The 26,948-nt window shown below is 53.0% G+C and overlaps 1 protein-coding gene across 1 annotated transcript; it reads left to right on the forward strand.

Annotated features, from left to right (window-relative positions):
- Window positions 1-3,901: 3,901 nt before the first annotated feature.
- RSPO1 (R-spondin 1) lies at window positions 3,902-26,669 on the forward strand. The gene is made up of 6 exons (XM_059690140.1): window positions 3,902-4,209; window positions 8,802-9,145; window positions 21,134-21,325; window positions 23,529-23,678; window positions 23,912-24,100; window positions 25,064-26,669. Exons 2-6 carry the CDS (start codon window positions 9,052-9,054, stop codon window positions 25,249-25,251), a joined length of 813 nt encoding a protein of 270 aa, XP_059546123.1. The 5' UTR covers window positions 3,902-4,209; window positions 8,802-9,051; the 3' UTR covers window positions 25,252-26,669.
- The last annotated feature ends 279 nt before the right edge of the window (window positions 26,670-26,948 follow it).

Below are 26,948 nucleotides of genomic sequence, written 5' to 3' on the forward strand. Positions count from 1 at the left end.
GACCAAGAGCTCCTTAGGAAAGCAGACCGTGGGGATATTCATTTCTGTCTCCTCCATTTCCAGCCTGCTCCTTGGGATACGGTAGCACTAATATTTAATGAATGAAAGGACCAAGTTATAGCACATTATAAGAGCCAGCATGTGCTAACTACTTACGGTAATTCTTAGACTGTGTAAGCGTTTTAAATGCATGGCCTGTGTTATCCTCGTGAGAACTGTGGTGGGTATTGTGACCATGTCTGTGTTACAGATGAGGAAGCCGAGGCCAAGTGACTTGCCCCAAGGACATTGAGCTTGTCCATGGTAGAGTTGGGTTTTGAACTCAGATGGGGCTAGTTCTGGTGTCCATGCACTTCCCCACCCTCCTATACTAGTATTGCCTCCATAAGGGAGACAACCACCAGGTCTCAGAGAACAACAGGGCCCTGGGGACGAAGGTTTGCAGGAAAATCTGCAGGAAATTGACAATAAGCCAGCTTTTCTTTGAGTAACAGTCATGACCACAAACACTGGTGGTTGCCTACCCCAAAGCCTATTTCCCCTTCTTTTGCCTGTGAACACCTCTCCCTACACAATGCAGGTGAGTCCTGGCTGGTCTAAGCTAATCTTGGTGGCATCATCCCTCTTGTCTGTGATTGCTTCATGGGTGGGTATGCAATCCAGGTAGCTCCTTAAAATTTTTTAAAATCATGGTAAAATATACATAACACAGAATTTATCACTTTAACCATGTTAAAGTGCCCGTGAACTCTTTAAAGGGACAGCTGGACTTGTTGTTGGACCTGGTTGGTAAAAATGTAGTGCCTGGACCCTCTGCATCATCTTGTGACCACGAGGATAGTAGCCAATACACTGAGATGATAGAATAAAAATATACTTAAGCCCTAACCGGTTTGGCTCAGTGGATAGAGCTTCAGCCTGCGGACTGAAGGGTCCCAGTTCGATTCCAGTGAAGGGCATGTACCTTGGTTGTGGGCACATCCCCAGTAGGGGGTGTGCAGGAGGCAGCTGATCGATGTTTCTCTCTCATTGATGTTTCTAACTCTCCATCCCTCTCCCTTCCTCTCTGTAAAAAATCAATAAAATATATTTTAAAAATATATATATCCACATGAATAAAAGATAAAGATGCAAATTGACCATACCTTCACGATGCCCACCAGCCAATCAGGAGTGAGTATGCAAATTAACCCATCAAAGATGGCAGGTTAATTTGCATATGCAGGCACCGGGCGGCTGGGAGAGGGGCAGGACACAGGCGTTCCATAGCGCCCCAGCTGCTCCAGGCCTCTGGGCAGCATGGGAAGGCAGAAAGGCGGAATGAAGGCAGAAAGGCGGCTCTGGCCGGAGCAAAGGCAGTGCTGGCAGCCAGGGGAAGGAAGGCCCATTCTTGCACGAATATTCGTGCATCAGGCCTCTAGTATAAATATATGAAAGAATCTGATGTGGCTTCGGAACTTTGGGATCATTCCTACTTTGGCCCTTCTCAATTCATGAGATAATAAGCCACCTCGCTATCTAAGCTAATTTGAGTTGGTCTTCTATTGCTTAGCTGAACATATACTGACACAACGACAGTGCTGGTGGTAGAATAGCTTTTGCCTCGGAAGGGATGACAGTAAGTATACAAACTTTAACGATCTCTGGGCGCCACTGCCCTGGTCTGGTCCACTGACCTCTGGTCTTCTAATGAGAATGAGGACCTTGTCCTGGGTGAGTAGTGATAGTGACTTGAAACATCATCTGAATAAGTTTGAAGGATTTACAGAAGGTCCAGACCAGGCAGCCTTGGGGTTCCGTTCACTAGACACCAAATAAGTATGTCCCTGGTGCTGGGATCATATGGATAAATCAGATCCCGTCCTTGCCTTTAAGGGGCTCACAGTGTAGGGGAAGGGACGATCGCAGGCCAGTGATGAGTGCTGTACAGTCTGCATATGGTCCAGAGGCTGAAGTGCCAGGCGGCTGGATAAAACTTCATGGGGGCATTTTGAAGGAGGATGAGAGAAGGGTCAGAGGAAAACAAAATTTCTAGGCAGAATGAACAGCCTTACAAACTCAGGGCAGCATAGTCCTCTCAGGGAAATGACAAGTCACTGAGTGTGATGGGAACTGGGCTAGCCACTTTCAGGTCATGTGTTTCTGAGCAAATGGCTTGACCTCTCTGAGGCTCAGAATTCACATTTATGAGAAAAAGAAGAAAGAAAGAAAGATGGTTGCAAAATTAGGTAACAATATGTATATGCAAGCACAGTGCTTGGCATGTATTAGGTGCACAAGAAATGCTCGTTATTATTCACCCACTGTTGTCACATGGTTCTAATTCATTATCTTCTCTGATCCAGGTGGCTTTCTTCCCTTTCTCACTCATTCCTGAGCCTAGTAGTGAGCCCCCCACCCCCACCCCAACTCCCACAGACTTTTCCTCAGGCAGGAAACCCGAGCCCACTGCCTGGCCTAAGACGGCTTCTAGGGCTGGGTGGTTTGTGTTATTCCTTCTCTTCTCTTTCTCTCTTTTTTCCCTGAATGCAACAAAATAAAACCAAACAAAAAGCCCAACGCCTGGCGTGGCTTGTCGGGGAGTTATGCAAGTGTGTAAAAAAATAAAATAAAATAAACACTGAGTTTTCAGCATTTGGGGCTGTTTGATTAGGCAAGGAGCGGAGCCAAGGGCCAGTGAGACATAGGGAAGGCTCAGGGCAGAGGGGAGCGGGGAGGGGCTGGAGAGGGGGTTGGAGGGGGCCCAGGACCAACTCGGAAGTGGCTGTTTGCCTCCTGCAAACTTGGCAATGCTCTGGCTAACTGAGCCCAGACGTCGGGCATTTGGGACTCAACTGCTCCACTTTCTCTGGCCCTCCACCCTCCTTGTTCCCTGGCCGTTCGGACACGCGAGGGGTCCTTCCACCGACGCCCCTGTCACTGTGAAAGACTCTGTGCTCTCTTCCCAGCCGTCAGGGTTGCCCCCTCCTCCCCTGAGGAGATTCCACAGCCTGTCTTCATTACCACCCCCACCCCCACAATCAGTATAGCTGTTCTGCTCTAACTCACTCCTGCTCACTACAGTTTTAGCCCATTTTCCTCTCCCCTAGCTAAAATGAAGCTGGAGAGCAGCTGGGTGCCACCCTGAGAGTGAATCTCACCTGCCTCCCTTCTTCAGGCTTAACTTCAACACCATCTGCAGGTGTCTGCATCCCTTCAGGACTCATTCACACACATTTATGGAGCCCCTACCATCCACCAGACAGCTGAAGCCTTTATTTCATTGACCCCTCCAAACAGATGACAACCCTGAGGCTCAGAGAGGTTGAGTAACTTCAGCATGGCCACACAGCTGGTAAATGATGGAGCAGGAACTTGAATCTAGGTTTTACTTCAAAGTCTCCCTCACTCTCCTACACCCGTTTCCCGAGGAAGGGTCTTCCCCGGGGTTCTAGGGAATCCCAGAGCCTCGTGTTTTCTCCGAAGTGGGAAGATGCTCTTGAAGACCTGACCCTGAGAGGAGGAGGGCGTGGCCCAGACGACAGGCCCGGTTGCGCCGGTTCCTTGCCACTTTCCAGGATCCTGATGGGGAAACTGAGGATTCCAGAGGCCCCTCGGCCCTGTTCTGCCCCCAGGATGCCTGGAACTGCAGCCCCTGATCTGGAGTGTGGAATCCCCGGGGTGCGGGGCGGGGGGTGAAGGGAGGAGCGAGGGCAGAGGGTCTGTGCCAGGGTCCAGAGCGCGCGCGCGCGGCTGCCAGCCCTGCGCCCCAGCTGCGGGCAAGGGCGTGCGGGAGGGGGCTACGAGCTCCCGGGCCTGGCGCTCCAGTCCGTTTTTTCCTGCGGATCCCGGGAAGGGGGGCCGGTTCGGGGGTGGGACGGCAAAGGGGGGGATTCCCTCCCTCGTGCGAGCGGAGGACTGGCCCCTCTCCCGGCTGGGAGCTGCAGCGAGCGGAGGCGCGACGGAGAGTACGAGCTGGGCGGAGAGCCGGGAGTGGACCGCCGAGCGGGGCACTGGGGAGAGCGAGGCCGAACGGAGCCGCCAGAGGACCGATGCGCCGGGTGGGGCGCTGACCCCGGAGGGCGTGAGCGGCTCGTAGATTGAGCAACTTGGGGACCGGCGGGCGGAGCGCGGGAGAGCCCGGCGCCCAGGACAGTCGTGCGGCGGCGGGTGAACGGGCGCGCCCTCGCCCCTCCCGGGTCTGCTACCCGCCGGGCTGGCAGCGCGGAGGTGAGTCTCCCCTGAGCTGCCCGGTGCTCCTTCCTGGCGCCCCCTTCCCCGGGATCTGGGGCGCCACGGGCTCTCCCGTCGGGGCGCAGGCGAGCTGAGTTGGGGGGCAGATGGCTAGAGGGAGAGGACTTCTGGCTGCTCTCTGGCCAGCGAGGGCGGAAGAGGGCACCACTTGGAGCCCCTCCTGCAAGTCCTGCCGCCCCTCGCCCGCCCATGTCACCCCTCGAGCCAGCGGGCAGCCCCCTCCCGGCTGCTGCCTCGGGTTCCCCTCAACCCCGCAGCCCCGATGGTCGTCTTCACGGGTAGTTCTGAGCGCCCCACGTCCGCCAGCCCTATTCGCACCACCCCCCATCCAGAGGCTTTGATTCCTGGTCTCGGCACCTCGGATTCTCCCGCTCCTTCGGCCCTTGGTGAACCCCACCCCAGTCCCGCAGCTCGGCCCGGGTCCGACGTGGCAGGGGCATGCGTGGCCGCCCCCTTGCACTGCGGGGTGGCGCGGCTCGGTGGCCCGCGGGGTAGGGCGCTGAGGGGCGCCTGGCGTGGCTTGGCTGGGGAGAGGTGGATTGTGCGTTTGCCCCGGGCTCCCAGGAGGGCAACGGCGGGTTCTGGGTGCGAGCAGTTGGGTGCAGGAGTTTTCTTAAGACACTGGCCTCTGGGACTGGGAGAGTACCCTGAGATTTTGAGGGGCGGTCAGGAGATTGCAGGGCCGCCTCTCCTTCCCCTGCACCTGTCGGGCCTCTCCCGGATGGTGGGGGGTGAGGGTGGGGGGGAATTTACACGCTTGGAGAGATGAAGGGATGAGAAGCAGCCTTCCCCGCTGCTCTCCCTTTGGGGGACGAGCTGGGGACAGCACCTGCCTGACTTAGCTCTGGGGGACACCCTCATCCCCACAGGTCCCACAGGCACGCCCTTGGTTCCTCCCCCTGCCCAGCAATTCTTCGGCCTCCACCCGCCAGCCCACTCGGCGGCCAAAACTCTCCACCCGTAGCGGGTCTCGGGGAGGGCTAATGAGAAATGATGTGGATGGTTTCCATTTTGGGCCTGTGTCCGCCCCGATGGAATACTAATTTATCCTGATAGTGTTGCAGGCAAGAAGGTGAAAGGTATTTCAGCCCTCGGTGCGGTGGTGGGGTGGTGGGACGAGTCCCCGCCCTCAGCTCCACCCCCAGCTGTGTCCCCCTCCCTAGCTCGGCCTCCTCTTCCCCGACCACTAGCGTGCCTCCTCTCTCCTCCGTCTCCTGCCCCAGGTCTGCCTCCGCTTGCAGCCCTTCCCACCACCTTCCGCAAGCTGCGTCATCCCCCCCTTCCCCAGCCCCCAGCCTCTCGCCCACCCTGCAGCTCCCCGGTCTTGAGGAGCAAACTGGCTGGTCACTGAGGGGGTTGTCACCGCAAGACCCTTAACCTCTTGGTGCCAGTAAAATGGGCAGGGTTTTACTTAAATCCCTGAGGAGTAAATGAGGACCTAGCACATGGCAGGTGATGGATGTGGATCCCTCACTCCCACCCTGGCGGAGACAGAATGCCCTTCCTCACCCCCACTGACGACCGAGACCTCCATCACTGCCAGCAGTTCCCATTGCTGGCTCTGCCTGTGCAGAGGAATGGGCCTCAAATAAAATGAACTGCTTGTGCCATATAGCCCAAGGGGCCAGGGAAATCAGACAGAGGAACTAATAGAAATGAGGCGGGCGGGCTGCTTAAAAGAAAGTTATCAGCTCCTCTCTCCTCTCTCAGCCTGTCCGTGTGTGTGTGTGTGTGTGTGTGTGTGTGTGTGTGTGTGAGTGTGTAGGGATGGGTGATGCAGGGTTCCTAATCTGAGACCTACCCAGCTGTTGAAATCAGATTTCACATAAAATCCTGAGTTTTCAACTTCAAAAAAAAAATCAGAAGCCAGGGCAATGTTGAGTCGTATTTCTGCCTGTCTAGCGACGGGTGGCAGAGGCCAGTGTCCCGTGCTCCGGAGAAATTCAGATCCGGATCCTCCTCCCTACTTCCCAGCTGAGATCCTGGTTTGGTGGTGATTCAGGTAGAAATAGACCATAAGATACTCACTGGCCAGGACTGGGTGCACATGGCAAGAACTGGGCTGAAGCTAAGACCTGGGAGATTGGAGGTGGAGGTAGGATGGAGAGGGAAGGAGAGGAAGGGAGAGGGAGGGAGCTAACCTCTGCTGAGCTCTGACCCTGAAGTGCCAGGTCCCGTGCAAGGCAGACAGAGGGCATTCAGAGATTGACAGGAGGCCTTTTCTGCACCCTAGGAGTCCTGATCTCACAGGGAGGCCAAAGAAAGGCTCACAGACCCAGGGGTTAGCACCAGGTGTGTCTGGTGTGGTCTTCTCCTCCAGGATCTGTCCACTGTATCTGTCCGGGTCCTCAGACCTCGGTTTGAAGTATGCTGCATTTATAGGCTATCACTTTGAGTGATCACTTTGGGGCCAAGGCGATCCATGAGAGAGAGAAATACAAATATGGAAACTGCATAACAGGGAAACAAAACTGTTTATATTACTTCTTAGATGACCATTGGAATGTAGGCACAAAATAAAGTCTTGGTCATAGAAAACACAACAAATATTATTGTCTTCCCTCTGTGCCAGCCACCATTCTAAGCAGTTTCATGTATTAACTCATTTAGGCTATAAAAAACAACAACCGTCCTAGCCAGTTTGGCTCAGTGGATAGAGTGTCAGCCTGAGGACTGAAGGGTCCCGGATTGAATTCCCATCAAGGGTACATGCCCAAGTTGCGGCTCGATCCCCAGTAGGGGTCGGGCAGGAGGTTGCTCTCTCTCATCATTGATGTTTCTATCTCTCTCTCCCTCTCCCTTCTTCTCTGAAATCAATAATATATAATATATTATATATATTATATATATTATATATATTATATATATAATAATATATATATATATATATATATATATATATATATATATATATATATATATATATATATATAACGCGTGCACACACACAGACAACAATCCTCTTGCAAATAAGGAAACTGAGGCCCAGGCCAGTTAATCAACTAGCCCAAGGTAACAGCTAATAAGTCGGAGAGCCAACATTTGAAACCAGGCAGTCTGACTCTGAAGTTTATGCCCTTGACCATCATGCTCTATGGCCAACCTCTGAGACCATATACTTGGCACTGAAGACAGTTTAGTTTGATAAACTGAAGGGGATGGAAATGTGTAGTGGGGCTGGGGAGGGTGGGAAGGCTTTAGCAGGTCGTGCAGGGAGTGCTGGAGGGGCAGGTAGGGGCTGGCAGCTGACAGGCATTGGGGGCGGCTGGCCCTAGCACCAGGTGGGATCCATCAGCCTTGTGTAAACACTTCTCACAGGCAGCTTACCCACTTGAGTGTGTCTGGCCTTCCAAGCTGGTGGGAGAGGCTGAGGAGGGAGGTGCTAAGCTCCCTGTGGGATAATCATTTATCTCCCATGCAGGTGGGCTCTCCCGGGGCCTCCCTGAGAGGCCAAGGGGGAGAGGATTGGGACAGGGACTGCCAGGGGCACCTCCACTCCAGCAATGCAGATTTCTCACTTGTAAGGCCAAACTCAGCCAACTCTCAGAGCAAGCCTGTGAAATAGGCCTATCTATCCCCATTTTATGGATGAGGAGACTGAGGTTCAGAGAGGCCGTGACGTGTCCAAAGATCTCTAACCTGTGGATGGGAGGGTGATACTCCCTGGCATCTACAAAGCTTCCTGAAGGCTCGCTGCTTCCTCCTGTCCCTGTGTGTGTGTGTGTGGGGGGGGGCAGGCGTGGGCTGGCCTCTGCTGTGTGTTGGGAGCACGTGTTCCTGTGAGTGTGCAGCGGGGTTTCATCCTCTGACTCCCAGGTTGGGCTCCAACTTCCCAGACACATTTTGTTGGGGAGGGGCCAGCTCTCCCTGCCCCCATCACCAGCCGGCAGTCCAGAGACCTGGCTCTTCCTGGGCTGGGGGATTATCCCCATTCTCTGGGTCTCTGACCAGGGCGGGCATAGCTGCCTCTTTTATCCTCTCACAAAGGCCAGGCCCGCCAGGCCTGCTGTGTCAGAGTTTCTGTGGCCGGGGGAAGCCTTACTTCCTTTCCTCTCGCCAAGCCCAGCGGGCCATGCAGAGTCTGCCGGCTTGTCCTTGTCGGGGCCACTGTTCTAGCTCCAGGACAGGTGAAAGGCACCGGGGTGACTCACCACCAGGAAAAGAAGGTTGAGGGGTCACTCACAGAAGGACAGAGTACTCATCTTCAAGAGACACGCTGTTACTGCAGCATGCGGCCTGTAGAGTGGACCTAAAGGCTTTCCATCAGAGCTGGCCAGTACTGGGCAGGGGTGGGGCCAGCTGGTGCCCAGCGACCCACAAGCTTGGTTTGAGGGTCCACTGTGTTCCAGCTGCTTGAGTAGCCAGCTCTAATCCCCGGGAATTCTGCAACACAGGAAAGGGAGCAGACTTCTTCTATAGGGGTGCCCGGTGGGCAACTTATAATGTCCAAACATTCTGAGTTCTCATAGTCTCCTTGACAGGAGACACCATGGGATGGTAGGAGGCATAAGTTGGGGGGGTCTGCCCTGGCCCCTCAGAATTAATCCTTCTCTCTCCTCCCCCAACAGGTTGGGTTTTGGAGGTGTCCTTGCTGAAGTGACAAATTCTCCCAAGTGCCTTTGAGGAAAGCTCTCTGGACCTCCTTAGGGGCTGATAGAGAAGTGGACTCCCCAGCGGAAATCATGGTGGAATTGGGACACGGCCCAGGCCTGGGCCTCCTGCTGCTGACCCAGCCCCGGAGGCGTTAGCAAGAGCCCTGCGCCATCCATCACCCCAAAGACCACCCCTCCTGCCAGGGGCCTGGAGCTGGGAGGGACTATGCGGCTTGGGCTGTGTGTGGTGGCCCTCGTTCTCAGCTGGATGCATCTCACTGCTGGCAGCCGGGGGACCAAGGGGAAGAGACAGAGGCGGAGTGAGTAATGACGGGGCTGGACCAGGGAGGGCCTTGGAGCTAGGGGCATGGTCGGGGGCTATCTCGGGGACTAGAGGGCCTTTGGTGGCTTTATTCTGTGATGACCATTGCCGATTTGTACTCGTGTAGAGTACTCGATAGATTATCCCGTTTGTGGATTATCCAGTTTGTGGATTAATTTGTTGAGATGGTGCACTCTGTAGATTTTCCCCTTTGTAGACTCTGCTTTCTAGATTAACCCCTCTCTTGTGAGGATCCAGTGTGTGGATTATGCCCTCTGACATCATAACACCAGCTTTGTGTGGTATCCATGGAGATGATCCCCCGTCCCCCTGCTCCAGGGTGCCTGATTCCCTCCTCACTGACAGCTCAGGGCCCTTTCTTTCACTGGGGCCTGAAGTGTGGCCTCAAACCCTTTGGGCCAGGAGTTCTGCCCACCTGGTGGTAGGCAACAGCCTTCCCTGCCCAGATGATGGGGCAAGCACGGTGGAGCTGGGAGCTCATGAGACTGTCCACACCTGCGGTGTTGAACCCTGCCCAGGGGGAGTCTAGGAGTTGCCCTCGGGGAGGGATGGGGAGGCAAGTGGGCAGGAGTCAGGCCCTACCACCCTTCCAACCAGAGCAACTTTGCTTTTCCCTACTTCCTGTAAGATTCCACATAAGATATCATTGGAAGAAAGAGTTCTCAAAACAAAATAAACATCATTGTACAGATGGGGAAACTGAGGCGAGGAGAGGGGAAGAGATGACAGTCCTAAGGATACACCTACTTCCTGTGAGCCCAGGCTTCTTGGAAACAGAGCTTGACAGAGTTCAAGTTGAACTTGTCCACACTGCCCTCGCTGTCCCTCACAGAGTCCCTCAGAGTCCCATTCTAGGTGCTCCCAAGAGCAGGTCCTCCAGCCTCTGCCTAATGCTTCCAGGGATGGGGGCTCTGTACCTGCGGTGGTTGTGGCCACTGCCTGTGAGAGATGCGTCAGAAGTGAGGTGGAGGCCTGTGTCACAGACCTGAGGCTCCACCCCAAGGCCTGTCTTTCAGCATCCCCATCAGAGATGTCACGCATATGGGCAGGCAGCCCCTCTGAGGCCTGGCCCAGTCCCTTCTTGCTTCCCTTTTGAGGCCCAGAGACCCAGGCTGCCAGTAAAGGTCGAAAGGCAGAGGAGTGTGGTTGAGTGTCGATGGGAGCAGCCAAGGGCAGAACCCAGCCCAGGACGGAAGCTCAGAGAACTGGTGAAGCTGAAAATCCCTAGCTTAACAAACAATTAGAGACAGTTAGGTTTAATTAGCATCGAAACCTTGATTTTTTCCTCCCTTCTCATCTGTCGCAGCCAGCATTTTGGACTCCACGGACCAGATGCAGTTTAGCGGTTTATAATACCGCCTCTATTTCCAAGATGAGAGAAAGAGTATGAGTGGAGCCATTCACACTCGTGTGATGTGCATTAGGGATCCCACGGTCCCTCACATGTGCAGAGCCACACACCCACCTAAACCAGAGGTCAGACTTGTTGTTCTAAACTTTGTACTAAATAAAAAGCAGCACTGGCCTGGCCATCAGAAAGGGCCCAGCCCCAGCCATGACCAATCGAATACAGCAATTATGACGCTTTTGATATAGCCACATCCCACAGCCTTGGCAGCAGTAACCCAGTTTTTATTACCAAGTGGTGTGTGACAGACATCCTTGATCGGGAGATAGGAGGATGGGGTAAGGTGAGGGGAAAGACTTGGGGTGCAGTGAGAGTCTAAGAGGGACATGAGCTCAGAGAGAGATGAGTGTGCATGTTGCTAGGCATGTTGCTATGGTCTGCTTAAAGAATGACCATAAAGCTACAAGTGTCGTTGTATAGGAATATAGTGAGGCTTACATGGGATGATGTGCACGTGTAGTAAATCTTTTGTGAAATAGCAAGCTCTCTGTTGACTTCAGGAGGCATGTGATTGTTACATAGACAATGTGTGGACCATTTTGCCCTAGGGTGTCCTGGGAAGTGGGGGTGGGGGGTGGGGGGGAGGAGCCAGACCATTGTGTTGGGTTCTCTGGCCTCCTGACCATGTGGAAGGGCACTGGGCAGCCTTCAGGGCCGAGGCAGGCTTGCTATGAGTATGAGTCTCAAACCTGTTGACTCTTTCCAGCATCCCGTGACTGCATGTCGATAGGGCCACCAGAGGGGCCACCAGAGTAGCCACCGATATAATTCTGATCCAAAGTCACACACAAGTTTTGAGCCCAGAAATGGCTGATTTCGGGTAGGAGTGATGACCTCCTTGCACTGAGGGGCAGAAGTCAAGCAAAGAATTCTTTTTTTTTTAAAGCTCATTTTAATCTTATTTTTTAAGATATAGTTTTATTGATTTCAGAGAGGAAGGGAGAGGGAGAGAGAGATAGAAACATCATGATGAGAGAGAATCATTGATCGGCTGCCTCCTGCATGCCCCACACTGGGGATCAACCCATAACCTGGGCATGTGCCCTGACCAGGAATCAAACTGTGACCTCCTGGCTAATAGGTTGATGCTCAATTCTGAGCCACATCGCCTGGCCAAGCAAAGAGTCCTTTAGCTATGAGTTATGAACCCTCAAAGGGCGTCCTTTTCCTCTTCTACTTACTGAGGACACGTTCCCATATCAAGCCTCCTGTTCACTCACCCTCCCTAGCACCCACCCTCTCCTGACCACCTTCGCACCTGCATTTCCTGCCCCTCATGGAGCCCTCACACCTTCACCATCCCTCACAGTGAGTGCCCTCCCTCACTGAGACCTTCTCCTATCGGATTCCTGGGCCCCTTCGTTCAGTTCCGTCCCCGTGAAGCCCCCATTCCTTCCCTGACTCCTCCAGAAGCTGCCCCCCCCCCCGTCTGTCCTCTCTCACAGCCCCATCCTCCATCTGGAGCTTTTGTCCCCTCTTGCACTGACCATCACTAGTCCTTCTTCCCTCACTGAAGCCCATTCATTCCATGGGCCATTCCTCCAACACTCAACCTATGGAGCGTGGCCCTAGTCATAGAAAAGAATCCTGGAGAAGCGGGGGGGGGGGGGGGCGGGGGAGGACAATTTCAATCCCGTGTCTCCATGCTCCATCAGGATGAAGGCGGAGAGCTGGGAGGGCCCAGAACCAGTACCTCCGAGTTGTGTTTTTAGAGACCAGTAGATGATCTCTAGGCAAGGGGTGGGGAGTGGATGAGGGTGAGGGCATTCCAGGCAGAGGGGCCAGCGTGTGCACAGGTGTGGACTTGCGGGAAGGCAGAGGCTGTGTGCTCAGGAAATGGGGTACAGCTAGGAGTCATAGATGGAGAAATGGTTTCTAAGAGGGGTTCTGGGGGAGCTCTAGGGCTTTAACTGGGGCAGCTGTGCTCACATCTATTTTATACATGGAGGGTCTTTCCTATTAAAAAGAAGGGTTGTGCTGCTAAAACGAACAGCCCAACACCTCTAAGGACAGAGCACAGACAGCTGCCGGGGGCCTAGGGAGTGTTTTAGGGGGCTGATGCTCCAGAAGTGGCAGAGGTCAGATGGTGGGAGGGGCGCTTTGTATTCTACAGGCTGAGGAGTCTGCACTTGACCTGCCTTGAGCTGTGGGTAATGAGGAGCTATGGGTAATCAGGGGAACAGCAGGTCCAGCGGCTTACCCGACAGAGGGGAGGTGGCTTGAGGTGGGTGGTAAACAGACTAGTTCAAAATGCCTTTGGGCCCAGGTGAGAAAAAATGAAGGTCTAAACTAAGCTCCCAGCTGAGTTAAAGAATGCTGGATCTTCCCAGGGGGCATACCCGGGGATGGCCTTGGGCACCAGGAATAGATGCGTCGGCTGGGAGAGTGTGAAGCCTGAGAAGGGCCTTTGCCCACCCCCTCACTGAGGCCCCATTCCTTGTCACCACCACCCCCACCCCTACCAACTTAACCCCTGCCAACTTACTGAATCTAGTTCCTCCCAGGCTAGATACCACCCCAATACCAAGGGCATCCCTCCTCGGGGTCATGGTGAGTTCCTCTCCACCCCTCATTCACCTTCAGCCAACCCACCCTGAGCCCCCATTCCTATCCAGTCCCTCTCCCCACACTCTATCGATCAAACACTCAGTGAGCTCCGTTCATATACCTGCCTCTCTGAGCCTCGGTCTCACTCACCACATCCTCAGCCCTACATTCTGGTGGGGACCCACATCCTTTCACTGGGCTCCCATTCAAAAATGAGAGAGTCTCCGCCCTCCAAAGCTCTTGCTAATGGGGAAAAAAGACATTTTAGAAGATTTTAATGACACATGGTGATGACTACCACGATGGCTTTAAGTATGGGGGCCGCGGGAACACCGAGAAATACTCCATCCAGACTCTGCAGGGAGGCAAGATCAGGAGAGACTGCCTGGGGGAGGTGACGTTAGTTCTGAGGCTAAAGCTTTTTAGGGGACGTGGAGGAGCCGAGTCCTAATTCTGCAGGCGTAGGGAGCTATTGAGGGCTTTTAGGCAGGGGTGTAACACCCTCAGTTTTGGTTTTAGGAAGATGAGTAACCGGGAGAAGACAAGCTCCTTGGGGGAAAAGGTCAGTGGCCAGAAGCCATTCTTCAAGGAGGCAGGGGCGCTGAGCCACCCTGATGATAGGGACATGAACTTGGAGGGTTTTGGACGAGGACGAAGGAGGCGGAGAAGCAGCAGAGGAAGTGAGGAGGGCACTTTCTCCTTGCCTTCCTGGCTCAGTGAGAGGGGCTTCACTGAGTGCTCGAGAGCAGAGTGAGAAGGGGGTGGGGGAGGGCAGAGCTGTGTGAGGAGGGTTTGTGACGGAGGGAAGAAGGTGCGACCCCGCTCTGAGCCCCACCCTGCACTGAGCCCACCCAACCTCCTTGGCCAAGCTAGAGCCCTGCAAGACGATTCCTCTACATGCCCCCCACCAACCCCCATCATAGACAGGAGCTGGAGGGAGCCTAGCAAACTGAATCTGGCCGTGCCCTTCTGTGGTCCCTTTCCCTGCCAGCAGAATAAAGCCCCATTTTAAAATATATATATATATTTTTATTGATTTTGTACAGAGAAGAAAGGAGAGGGATAGAGAGCTAGAAACATCGATCAGCTGCCTCCTGCACACCCCCTACTGGGGATGTGCCCGCAACCAAGGTACATGCCCTTGACTGGAATTGAACCTGGGACCCTTCAGTCCACAGGCTGATGCTCTATCCACTGAGCCAAACCGGTTAGGGCAAGCCCCATTTTAAAAATATATATATTTTTATTGATTTCAGAGAGGAAGGGAGAGGGGTAAGAGAGATAGAAATATCCATGATGAGAGAGAATCATTGATCGGCTGCTTCCTGCGCACCCCCTACTGGGGGTGGAGCCTGCAACCTGGGCATGTGCCCTTGACTGGAATCAAACCTAGGACCCTTCAGTCCCAAGGTCAACGCTCTATCCACTGAGCCAAACCCGCTAGGGCTAAAGCCCTATTTTCAAATCCCTGAACATCTAGGACGTTCAGCGCCTCAGAGCCTTTGCACAGGCCGCTCCTCCGCCTGGCACACCCTCTTCACCTAGCCGGCTGGGTAAGGGAGTGCCTTCTATTGCTCCTCCATTCACCACAGCGCATAGCCAGCCCTGTTTCCCACATTCCTGGGTGGGTTTTGTTGTTACACCTCCACATTCCCAGCTCCTCGCAGCCCTGGGCATGTGGTAGGTGTGCAGTAAACAAACATCTATGGGATGAATTAACTTTGGCTTTTTCCTTTGAATCATTATGCAACACCCCTAACACCCACCATCTCCTTGGTCACTCACACCTAACCCTCCCTCCCTCCCCGCATCCCCTGGCTCTCCATCCTCTCCTTGCCCATTCATTTGCCTTGCTAAGCTGAGAACACCCTTTGGTTCCTACCCCCTTGATAAACATTCCTTTCCTCATTGAACTCACCCCTGCCCATTGCTAAACCCGTCTCCTCTTTGCTGAGCCCCAAAACCTCATAGAGCTCAGCTCCCTAGTCCCCTGGCCCTGGCCCTGGCCTCAAGGCCAGTCTTACCACCTGAGCTCTGTATCTTGACCCTCCAATATCCTTGGGCCTTTAGCCTGCCTCTGAGTCTTCTGTCATAGTCTCACTCCCAGCTGGTCTCTCCCTTTTCTTTTTTTATGTTCTCTGACTCTCTCTGCCCCTCTCCTTGCTCCCCCCCCCCCCCCCACCTTCCCTTCCCCTCACTCTTCAGCCCACTGTGGTTTGGCTTTCATCCCTACCACTCGACCAAAACTGCTCTTCTCAAGGGCACCTCCTAATGCAAGGTCACCTCCTTAGATTTGCCTCAGAGCTCACGGCCATGGTCTCCTCCCCGCTCTGGTCCCTGTGATCTCTCCCTTTTCAACTTGGCTTCCAGCCCCACTCTCTCCCGGTCTCCTCCCACCTCTCCAATGATTCCTCTGCCCCTCTCCCACTGCTGAACATGAGTGTTGCCCAGGCCTCAGCCTTTTTCTGTCTTTTCCAGCTGCACAGCTTCTACCCGGGATGCCTTCACTCCCATGCCTTTAACCCCGGTGACGGCTCCCAGGGTGGATCCCGAATCGCCCCCCAACCAGCTTCTTAAAATAAGATGGCCCTGCTTCCTCACTTTCCTTTTCCTCCTCAACCACTACCCTCTGCTCTCCACCCCCACCAAGGCACCAATAACCTATTTGTTGCTGTTCTTTACGGGACACTTCCGCAGCATGTGGTGTGCGATGCCTCCCTCCTCTTTTGAGTGTACTCTTGTCTTGGTTTCCATGATCCACTATGCTTTTGAGCGCCCCCTACCTGTCTGGTTGCTCCTTATCGGCCTCTAAGCTACCCCGATTTTTCTGCCCTTCTCTTAAATGTCTTATTCCTCTTCTCACTCTCTGTACCCACTCTCCTTGCCACCTCATGGACCTCTATGCCTTTAATGACTATTTACTAGTACTTTTTTTAAAAAATATATATTTTATTGATTTTTCTACAGAGAGGAAGGAAGAGGGATAGAGAGTTAGAAACATCGATGAGAGAGAAACACTGATCAGTTGCCTCCTGCACACCCGCTACTGGGGATATGCCCACAACCAACGCACATGCCCTTGACCGGAATCAAACCCAGGACCCTTCAGTCCGCAGGCCGACGCTCTATCCACTGAGCCAAACCGGTTATGGCTTTACTAGTACATGTTAAGGATTTCATGTCTCAATCTCCAGCCATAATGTTTCTTTTGACTTCCAGACCCACAGGTTCAACTGCCTAATAGACACCTTCCTCTGGGTGTCCCACAGGGGCCACAACTTCAACACATCTAAAACTCAACTAGTCATCATTTCCCAACCCAAACCTCTCTTCCTCCTGTGGTCCCTCGCAGGGTGAAGGGCCCACAGCTAACCTGTGACTCAAGCCCAACACCTCTAAGTCACCCTTGACTTGTGTTTTCCCCGACATCACCTAGTCTTGCTGATTCTACCACCTGAATGTCTTACACGTGTCTACTCTCTTCCATCCTCTCGGTTCAGCTCCATGTCTTTGAACCTGGGAGTCCTTTTGCCTCCAATTACATCCTCCTTACAATCCCATTCTTCACACTACAGAGAGATCTTTCTAATATGGAATCCAGACCATCTCTCCTATTTTAAAGCCCACAGTGATTCCTCACGGCCTTTAGGATAATGTCCGAACGCCTCTATACACATTTAAGACCCTTCCTCATCTGGCCCCTCCCTGCTTTCCTCTCCAGCTTCCTGTCTGACCACTCACTCCAGGTTCCAACCATGCCGAACTAATTTCAGATGCCCAGGTGTGCCCCACTCTTTCTTGCCATATTCTTCATGGATCTGAAGAGAAATGCACTCAGAGATTTGTTGTTGGTTGAATGGGAGGTAGACAGCAGGATTCTGAGAAGGCCTTTTGCAAATCTGTCCCTAACGAAAGTGATAAAAAAAGAATAAGTGAATATGCGAACATAGCTATTGAGGCTTTAAATGGGACACCTGAATGGCTTCGGTTATTGAAACCAAAGCAAAAACCTAGAGGGAACATTCATTTCAACAATGAATGAAGTAAAAACCTTGAGCAACAGAGGATTTAATATATTTGAAATAGAAATGATATATAATAACTCCAGTGATTTAATTAATTTGTAATAGAGCTGAACAAAGGCCCAAAGTGGAAAAATAATCCCTAGGGTTCTCTCATGAATCCAATACAACATTTGGATATTTTTGCTCTCATAATAACTAAACCAAGAACAGTGCTCATTTTTAAATCTATCGATTAATGAAATAACATTGACTCTATAGGAAAAAACCTAAAAATCAGCCTAGTCACACTTTCAGTTTCCACGTCCCCTGGTAATGTCCTACCGCTGGCCTCATGAACTCTGCAACCTCTGCCTGGAACACATACTCTCTGTGAAGCCTTGTTCAAGTAATTTAGCTTCTCCGTTTTCTCATCTGTAAAAATGAGGATTTAAAAGAAAATAGCAGTACCTACTTTATGGGTTGCAAGGACTAAATGAGTCAATACTTGTCAAGCCTGAGAGCAGCGCCTGCCACAGAATTCGTTTCGACGTTTACTAGCTGCCATTATGATGATTTTGTTGTTATTGTTGTATTTTTTATCCTCCTCTTCCTTTCTGCTCACCTTCTTAAGTCTCACTCCTTCTCCTGTTGTGAAATCAAGGATCAGGCAGGGAGCAGGGGCCCTCCCAGCAGCCCTCCCAAGTGGGCAGCCACAGCTTCCTTTTCCAGGGGTGGGAACGGGAGGCGCACAAGATGCAGTGCTTCACCCTGGGTCACAGGCTGGGGATTGGCTCCAGGTCCGGCCCACTCTGCAGCCTGAGTTCTGCCTCCTGCACAGTCTCCTGCCATCTCTGTTCTCATTCCCCAGCTCTCGGTCTGCAGCCTGTATCTACAGCTTCTCCATGCCTGGCTCCTCCTAAGTGAGTCATCCCTATTCGCCTTCCTTCTCAACTTGCTTCTCTTCCTATGAGCCTCTTTTAGTGGCTGGGCCCACCGTTCACCCATACCTTAGGCCTGAATACTGGGCCTCATTCTAGACTCCACCTCCTCCTCCTATTGGTCCCCAGGGCCTACTGATTGTATTCCCTGAGCATTTCTGAACCAAACTTTGTTTTAAGACTCATCTGTCTCACCTGGATGACCTGGTCAGCTTCTTTCCAAATGGTCCTTCAGTCTCTGGTCTCCTCCCAGGCTGCCGAAGGACCTGTCCACCATGTCAATCAGAGCAGGTCTTGCTCCTGCTGAAAACTGGCCAATGGCTCGCTGCTGTCTAATTAGTTCTGAGAAAGGTCCCAAGAAAAACTCTGCAAAACAGGGTTCTGTGGCCAACATGTTTGGGACATGCAGCTCTCTCTGTCCTCATCTTGGAATGGCACTTGGCTCAGGAGCATCACAGAGGGTGCAAGAAGCCCGACAGTAGAGAAACTTGTTTAGTCCTAGCTGGTTTGGCTCAGTGACTAGAACAGTGGTTCTCAACCTTCCTGATGCAGCGACCCTTTCATACAGTTCCTCATGTTGTGGTGACCCCCAACCATAAAATTATTTTCGTTGCTACTTCATAAAGGTAATTTTGCTACTGTCATGAATTGTAATGTAAATATCTGATATGCAGGATGTATTTTCATTGTTACAAATTGAACATAATTAAAGCATAGTGATTAATCACAAAAACAATATGTAATTATATATGTTTTCTGATGGTCTTAGGCAACCCCTGAGAAAGGGTTATTTCACCCCCAAAGGGGTCGCAACCCACAGGTTGAGAACCGCTGGACTAGGGCGTTGGCCTGCACACTGAACAGTCCCAAGTTTGATTCCAGTCAAGGGTACATGCCTGGGTTGCGGGTTCAATCCCCAATTGGGGGTGTGCAGGAGGCAGCTGATCAATGATTCTCTCTCATCATTGATGTTTTTATCTCTCAATCCCTTTCCCTTCCTCTCTGAAATCAACAAAATATATTTAAAAAATAATAATAAAGAGAAGTGATATTTTAAAAAAAAGAAAAAGAGTCTTGTTTAGCGTGTTGGACCCAGTGGTTCTCAGCCTTACTTGCTGCAGTGGTCCCCTGTGATCACTTAGGATAGTGGTTCCCAGCGTGGGGCACATGCCCCACAGGGGGGCAATTTGACTTTTAAGGGGGGGAATTCGAAAATGAGTTATAAACAGTGAATTTTTTGCATTTCTTATGGTTCTAGGGGCCTCATATAAAGTATATAAACATATATTGTGACATATTTATGCATTTCAGTTCTCTATTATATGTTTTGAAACTTTATTTGCTACTTTTTCATATCACTTCATGTATTTATTATTTTTTTTAACAATTTCTTCCTCAGTACTACAACTGTCCTTTCATTCTTTTCTTTTTCATGGGTGCCATGTTCTTTGAAAGCTTGTTGAGATGAAGTTAATGGCCTTTTAGGCGTCCTCCATGTGACTAGGAGTTCACTTTTGAATAATAAGAATGATATGTCACGGGGCGAGGGGCATCAGGACTTTAGAGATGCTCAGGTGGGGCACGGCCAAAAAAGATTGGGAACCACTGATTTAGGGAACTCATGTTCCAAGGAATACTCTTTGGGAAACACTGTCGGGCAGGATCAAGTGCAAGTTCCTTAGCATGATTTAAAAGTCCCTTTAAGGTAGGACTCCTTATCTTTCACCACTCCCCTTCCCCATCCCTCCTGTGCCCAAATTATCTGCTGTTCCCCTTGGGTTGTTTTATAGCTCTGTATTCCTGCTCCTAGAAGGCCCTTGCCTCTGCTTCCTAACAGACAAATGCACTCATTCTTCAAGAGTTGGCCCAAATGGCACCCCCTATGCAACTCCTTCTCGCTCTTCTTTTGGGTCCACTGTTGCTTGGTCTGGTGGCTGACAGCATTTGCCTGTTTGCGGGTCTGTCTGTGTCACTGAAAGACCAGGGCACAATGGCTAGGCGTCTTTGCCTCCACATCCCCAGCCCTCACACTGCATTTGGCACCGGGGAGGGGCTCAGTAAGCATTGGTTGAACAAGTGGATGAGGAAACAAGATCAAAGGTATGCGGGGCTGGAGATCACACTACCTCAAAGGATGGTTCTAAGCCAGGATTGCTCAACCTCAACACCACTGACAGTTGGAGCCAGATAGTTTGTGTGGGGGCTGCCTCGTGCACTGCGGGCTGTTTACTGGCATCTATGGCCTCCCTTAGAGGCCAGTAGTAACCCCCCTCTTCAGTGAAACAATAAAAAATGTCTCTAGCCCGGCCGGTGTGGCTCAGAGGTTGAGCATCAACCCATGAACCAAGAGGCCCCTGGTTTGATTTCCTGGTAGGTCACATGCCCGGGTTGTGGGCTCGATCCCCAGTACAGGGCATGCAGGAGGCAGCCGATCGATGTTTGGCTCCCGTCCATGTTTCTATCTCTCTATCCCTCTCCCTTCCTCTCTCCCTAAAATCAATAAAAACATATTTTGGGCGTGGGGAGAGGGGGAGTCTCTAGACATTGCCAAATATCCCCTGGGGAGCACTATTGCCTCTGGTTGAAACTACTGTTCTAGACATAGATTATTCTAGTTGTCGTCTTGTCTCTGGGCAGGTGATGTTTTTCTCAGCTAGTTTAGCCCATTATCCTTCTTGTCCTTAAAACTTTCTCAAGGATAAGAAGGCTCCTTCCTCTGGAGAGGGTAGGGGTAAGTTCCAGGCAGGGTGCAGCTTCAGTTGCTTCTCTGGGGGATGGTGAAGTGAGCCTGGTGGGTGAGCTTGTGTTGTGCCTGGAGCTAGGGAGGCATTTAGAATGGATGGGAGCTCTTGCTCCAGGACTCTGTGCTTGTTCCCTTGAGAGAGGACCCTGGCGAGGTTCAGAAAGCAGTCTTGCAGAGAGCTGCCAGCCTGGCCTGTGCTTTCTGAGAAACACACTCTTTCTGTAGGAGAAAAGTCCAGTCCACTCACTTCCCATCCTCGTGGGAGCCTGGGAAGGATTGCGCTCTCGCCTACAGCCACCTTCTCACCCTTGTTCCACCTTTGCAGTCAGTGCCGAGGGGAGCCAGGCCTGCGCCAAAGGCTGTGAGCTCTGCTCTGAGGTCAACGGCTGCCTCAAGTGCTCACCCAAGCTGTTCATCCTGCTGGAGAGGAACGACATCCGCCAGGTGGGCGTCTGCTTGCCGTCCTGCCCGCCTGGATACTTCGATGCCCGCAACCCCGACATGAACAAGTGCATCAGTGAGTGTGGGCAGGGCTGGAGAAGGGCACAGAGATGCCGGACACTGGGGGAGGGTACTCTGAACTGTTGGTGGCCAGCAAGAGGAGGAGGGCGGACTGAGATGAGGGGAGATGAGGCTTCTGATTCAAGTATCTGGTTACTGGTCAGACATCTCCCCCGATATCCCTTCCACATTTCCAACTCAGTGCATCTGTATCAGAACTGCATCTCCTCCCTACACACCTGCACCCACCTGGAGTCCCACAGGCCACTCTGTGTCCCAATCCACCACCCAAGCCACAGACCTGAGAGCCAACCTCTCATTGGGCTATTCCCGATCCATCCAATAACTGAATCATGCGTGCTCCATATCTGTGTGTGTGTGTGTGTGTGTGTGTGTGTGTGTGTGTGTTGATTTTAGAGAGAGAGGATGGGAGAGGGAGAAATAGAAACATCAGTGCATCAACGTCGATTGGCTGCCTCCTGCATGCCCCCTGCTGGGGATTGAGCCCGCAACCCAGGCATGTGCCTTGACCAGGAATCGAACCAGAGACCTCTTGATACATGGGATGATGCTCAATCGCTGAGCTGGGCTCCATCTCCTTTCTGTCCTCACTGCCGTTGTCTAACCCAGGCCCCCGTCATCTCTCTCCTGGACTATTACAATAGCCTGTTGATCTGTCCTCCAATTCTCATGTGGTTCCCTTCCACCCGCCTCCACAGCCAGAAAGATGCCTCTGAGACACACAGCCTATTCCATCACACTTCTGCTTAAAAACCGCCACTGGCTCTACTGACTGCAGAGAAATTCAAGCCCGGTCAGCCTGCTTCCCCCTCCTCCTCCCCTGGTCTCCTCACTCTTCAACTTTCTCCCACACCAGCCGCAGTTCCCAGGCACCTGCTGTCCCCCCTGCACCCACCCCGGCTGTGACATGCTGGGGATGCGCCGTGAACACACTGCAGTGAACAAAACCAGTGCCCCTCCCGTGTGTTCAGTGCCTTGGAGCTTAGGATGCATTTCTGGATCTCATATCACTTGAGTCCGAGACACCCCCTGGAGGGAGACAGGATCTAGGTGACGCTACCTTTTTATAGCTGATAACAGCGAGGCTGGAAGGGACACGAATGACCCCAGATCAGCCTGCTGGGGTTGTCCTCTCAGCTCTGCTACTGGTTCATTGTGTGACTTTGGGCGTGTCGTAACCTCTCCAAGATCTCATATTTTAAATGGGAGTACTCGCTTTTACCTCTGGGTTGTTGTGGGAGGCATATGTAAAGCCCTTCAAGTCTGGCATTCAATACATGGTAGCTGTTATTGTTCTTACTCTGTTCACCTGCAGCCAAACCCAGGCATCAGAGCGAGAGAGACGGAGGGAGGGAGGGAAGCTGAGATAAAGCCACAGAGGCTAGGAGGCACAGAGGAGGGTGCGGTGGGCGTGGGGAGCTTGTGAGGTTGGAGGTAGGACCCTGGGGCTGCCCTCTGGGTCCTCAGGGTGTTTGGGGTGGGGAGTTCCTGGCTGTGCCAGCTCCTGGGAAACTGGCAGCCCAGGCTCCAGGTGCCAGAGACGGGGAGGAAGTTAGCCCTGCCCACAATCTGGGAAGGGAGAGATTGTGAAAGACCCTGCCTGCTCCTTCAGCCCTGAACCCACCCTCCCCCCTCGTCCCCAGAGGAGGGAGAGCTGGCAGGAGGGGATGGGGAGGCACCCAGGAGTCCAACCAAGGCGGTTCCTGGAACTCGCCTTGTGGAGGGAGAGGAATTTGCCCTGGGATGGCTTCCCTCCTCCAAACCCATTCTTTCTGCCCCAGGCAGGAGGAGATCCAGGGTTTGGGCCTGTGGATGCCCAGCAGTGGGGGAAGAGGAGACCACACAGCCACGGTCAAGGGGTCACTGTACCCCTCAGTCCAGCTCTGACAAGGTGGCCCTTTGGGGTTCCATGAGATGCTGGGATCCTCCTCTCTCACCCCCACTAATCCCCGGGGATCCTGCCCCCCTCCTCTGAAACTGGCTCTCTTGGATCTTACCTTGGGTTCCAGGGCCTGGAATTGAGTTTGGGTTGGGATTAGCTGACCCTGGTGAGTCCCAGCCCGCCCAGGGAGTGACCACTTTGGCCCTTTCTCCCCCGCCCTGTCCTGCTCTCAGTGTGGGTGGGCCGGCACGGTGGGTGTTGGGATGGGGATGAGGGGAGGCTGAGCCAGAGGCCCCCACTCTGGTCCTCTCCTCAGAATGCAAGATTGAGCACTGCGAGGCCTGTTTCAGCCACAACTTCTGCACCAAGTGTAAGGAGAGCCTGTACCTGCACAAGGGCCGCTGCTACCCGGCCTGCCCCGAGGGCTCCGCAGCTGCCAACGGCACCATGGAGTGCAGCAGTCCTGGTACGCACGTGGGCACTGCGGGCAGAGGGTCCAGGACCTCCGGAGGAGGGCGGGCCAGGGAGAGTGTGGCTGGGGCACTGCCCAGAGAAAGCTCACCCCACGACCGCCCTCTGGGGTTTCTCTCAGGACTCTCCTGCCCTCTGGGCCGAGCCCCAGGTAGAGAGCAGGTGGGAAAGCTCCCCTGGGGTATTCTGTGACCCTCCTCTTCTCTCTCTCCTCTCCCTTCCTGCCAGCACAATGTGAAATGAGCGAGTGGTCCCCGTGGGGGCCGTGCGCCAAGAGGAAGAAGCTCTGTGGTTTCCGGAGGGGCTCTGAGGAGCGGACGCGAAGGGTGCTCCATGCGCCTGGGGGCGACCATGCCATCTGCTCCGACACCAAAGAGACCCGGAGGTGCACAGTGCGGAGGACGCCCTGTCCTGAGGGTGAGCTGCAGCCTCCGCCTCCCCGGATTAGGGGCCAGGCCCAACCGCAGAGATGGGACCACCTCTGCTCCCTGCCTGTTGCCCAGGAGAGGGTCTCAGGCCAGGCCAAATGGGCAGCCCCAACTCAAGAGCCCATGCCGTGCAAACCGGTGCCAGGCCTGGCCGAGACCCAGAACTCTGTGTGGTGGGAGCTGGAAACTTCCGTGTGGAGATCCTTTCAGTGTCTCCATTTCTCCTGAGCCAGCAGATGTGGGCACTGGGAGGGCCCTGCGAGGTCAGATAGAGCATGGAAGGGGCTGTGGTGATTCAAAACATTTTTTTAAACATGTTTTTATTGATTTCAGAGAGAGAAAGGGAGAGTGAGTGAGAGACAGAAACATCAATGATAAGAGTCATTGAACGGCCGCTCCTGCACGCCCCACACTGTGGATTGAGTCCACAACCCGGGCGTGTGCCCTGGCCGGGAATCGAACCTTGACCTCCTGGTTCATAGGTCGACCCTCAATCACTGAGCCACACCAGCCTGGGGATGGTGGTGGAGGGGGGTAGTGATTTGATCAAGGTCACTGAGCCTGCAGTTGGCAATGATGTGGTGGCTGACCCCAGAGGAGGTGGGGCCAGCCTGCAGGTCCTAAAAGCTGCACTGAACCTCTTGGCCCATTGGGACCCCAGGCCTGAGGAAGGCATGAGGAGGAGGAGGAGGGTGTGCGGTTTGCCCAGGGGTGGAGGATGAAAAGGCTCTTGGGACCCCTCTCAGTGCCCATGTCCCAGGGTCCTCTGAAGTGGCTGATGGTCAGAGGAGGCCTTCAGGGCGCCTGACTGCCTAAAGGCAGCGATCCCAGCCTCCCCCTCGCCGCCCCTGCCCAGCTTCCTCACCACTCCCCTCCTGGGGCCCATGGCCATGCCTGGGGCTTCCCTGTGGCAAGATGTCCTGTGTTGAGTCTTCCTGCTGTTGGGTTGCAGGGCAGAAGAGGAGGAAGGGAGGCCAGGGCCGGAGGGAAAAGGCCAACAGGAACCCGAGCAGGAAGGAGAGCAAGGAGGCAGGCACCGGCTCTCGGAGACGCAAGGGCCAGCAGCAGCAGCAGCAGCAGCAGCAGCAGCAGCAGCAGCAAGGGACAGTTGGGCCACTCACATCTGCAGGGCCCACCTAGTGACCCTCCTCAGCCTCGAGGCCCGTGCAGAAAGAGGGACGGAAGCTTTACTGAACTGGAGCCCTGGAGGGCAACATGGACACACACTCTGCACATGTACATGGACACACACACACACAGCGACCCCCATGTCCAAACATGGAATCAACAAACATGCAAACGTGTGTGTGCACACATGCATACACACACACACACACACACACACACACACACTCGAGGCGACCGGAAGACACTTCTATGCCTTGGACATCATGAAATGAACAGGGCAGGGAGGTGGACGGGTCATCTCTGCCAGGAAGAGGCCCCGGCAACACACACTTGGTTTACGATGCTCCCTGTGGACACGGTGGAGAGAACATTTCCTGGCGTCCAGGCACAGCCTTTGCCGAGGGGAGCCTTCGGGAGGAGCCGGAGCACAGCCCCGTGTGGCAGACAGGAGCCAAAGCGTGAGGACTGTTCTGCATTTCCAGCGGTGTGACCTGATCATTGTTACCCATCCACGATCCACATCAGGGCTGCCCGGACTCTGAAAACTGCTTCAAGGTTTATTTCCAATTAAAAACAAAAGCTAAATGACCACAGTGGCCCCAGGCACCACATTCTTTTTCGGGGTACAGGTTTTGGTGGGGCATGTATGGGAGCAGGAAGAGTCAGGGCTGAATTTTAAGAGACCCCTGCTGGCCCCCTGGACAGAGCAGGAAGAAAACTTTGGGGATGCTCACGGCGGAGCCAGCTTTTCTATCCTTGTTCCCAGAGTGTGGTCTGGAGACCAGCATTGACGGCATCACTGGGCAGCTTGTTAGAGATGAGAATCTCGGGTCCCGTCCCAGACCCAATGAGCCAGTGTGTGCATTTTAACGAGGCTCCAGGTGACTGGCGTGCACAGTCAAGTTTGAGAAACTCTAATTACCTGTAAGGATGCAGGACGCTGGTCAGCCATAGAGGAGGACTTTCTGTCTGGGAGAGGTGCCAGCTCTATTCCGAGGGGCCATAGTGGAACTCCTAGGCCAGGGGTGCTCAGGCTCTCTGAGACGGCTGGGGACCGTGGACCCAGAGGAAGAACAGCGGGTAGAAGACATCTTGTGGTATTTGGAAGTGTCCACTGGTGGCCACTCATGCACCAGGCTCTGGACTAAGTGCTTGCTTTCAGGAGGGGAACCAGACATGGCCCTTGCTCTTATGGAGCTCAGAGGTTGGTGGGGTTGACAGAGGTGAACCTAGTAATTATTCAAATAAATGTATCATTACAATGGGGCGGAGTTAAGGGGAGGCAACCACGGGCACATACACATAGCTATGAAAGTGAATAAATATAGAAGATTTGATCTCAGGGGAGCTTTTCAGAGGAGGTGATATTTGAGCCAAGCTCAGGACAAGTAGAAGGCATTAAGACGAAGAGAAGACACGGCATTCTAGACCAGTGCCATCCAATAGAAATATAATATGAATCAATTATGTAATTTACATTTTTCTAGTAGCCACATTTAAGGAGTAAGAAGAAACAGGCGAGATTAATTTTGATTATATCTTTTATTCAACGAAATATATGCAAAGTATCTTTTTAAAATGGACTCAATACAAAAAAACTATTAATGAGATCTTTCACATTTTTTTTTCAAACTGAGTCTTTGACACGGATTTTTTACACTGAATTTTCTCCAGAAATAGCTTACCTAGATTTAAATTTCATAAAAATT

Source organism: Myotis daubentonii, chromosome 3 (genome assembly GCF_963259705.1).
Source record: "Myotis daubentonii chromosome 3, mMyoDau2.1, whole genome shotgun sequence".
NCBI lineage: Eukaryota > Metazoa > Chordata > Mammalia > Chiroptera > Vespertilionidae > Myotis > Myotis daubentonii.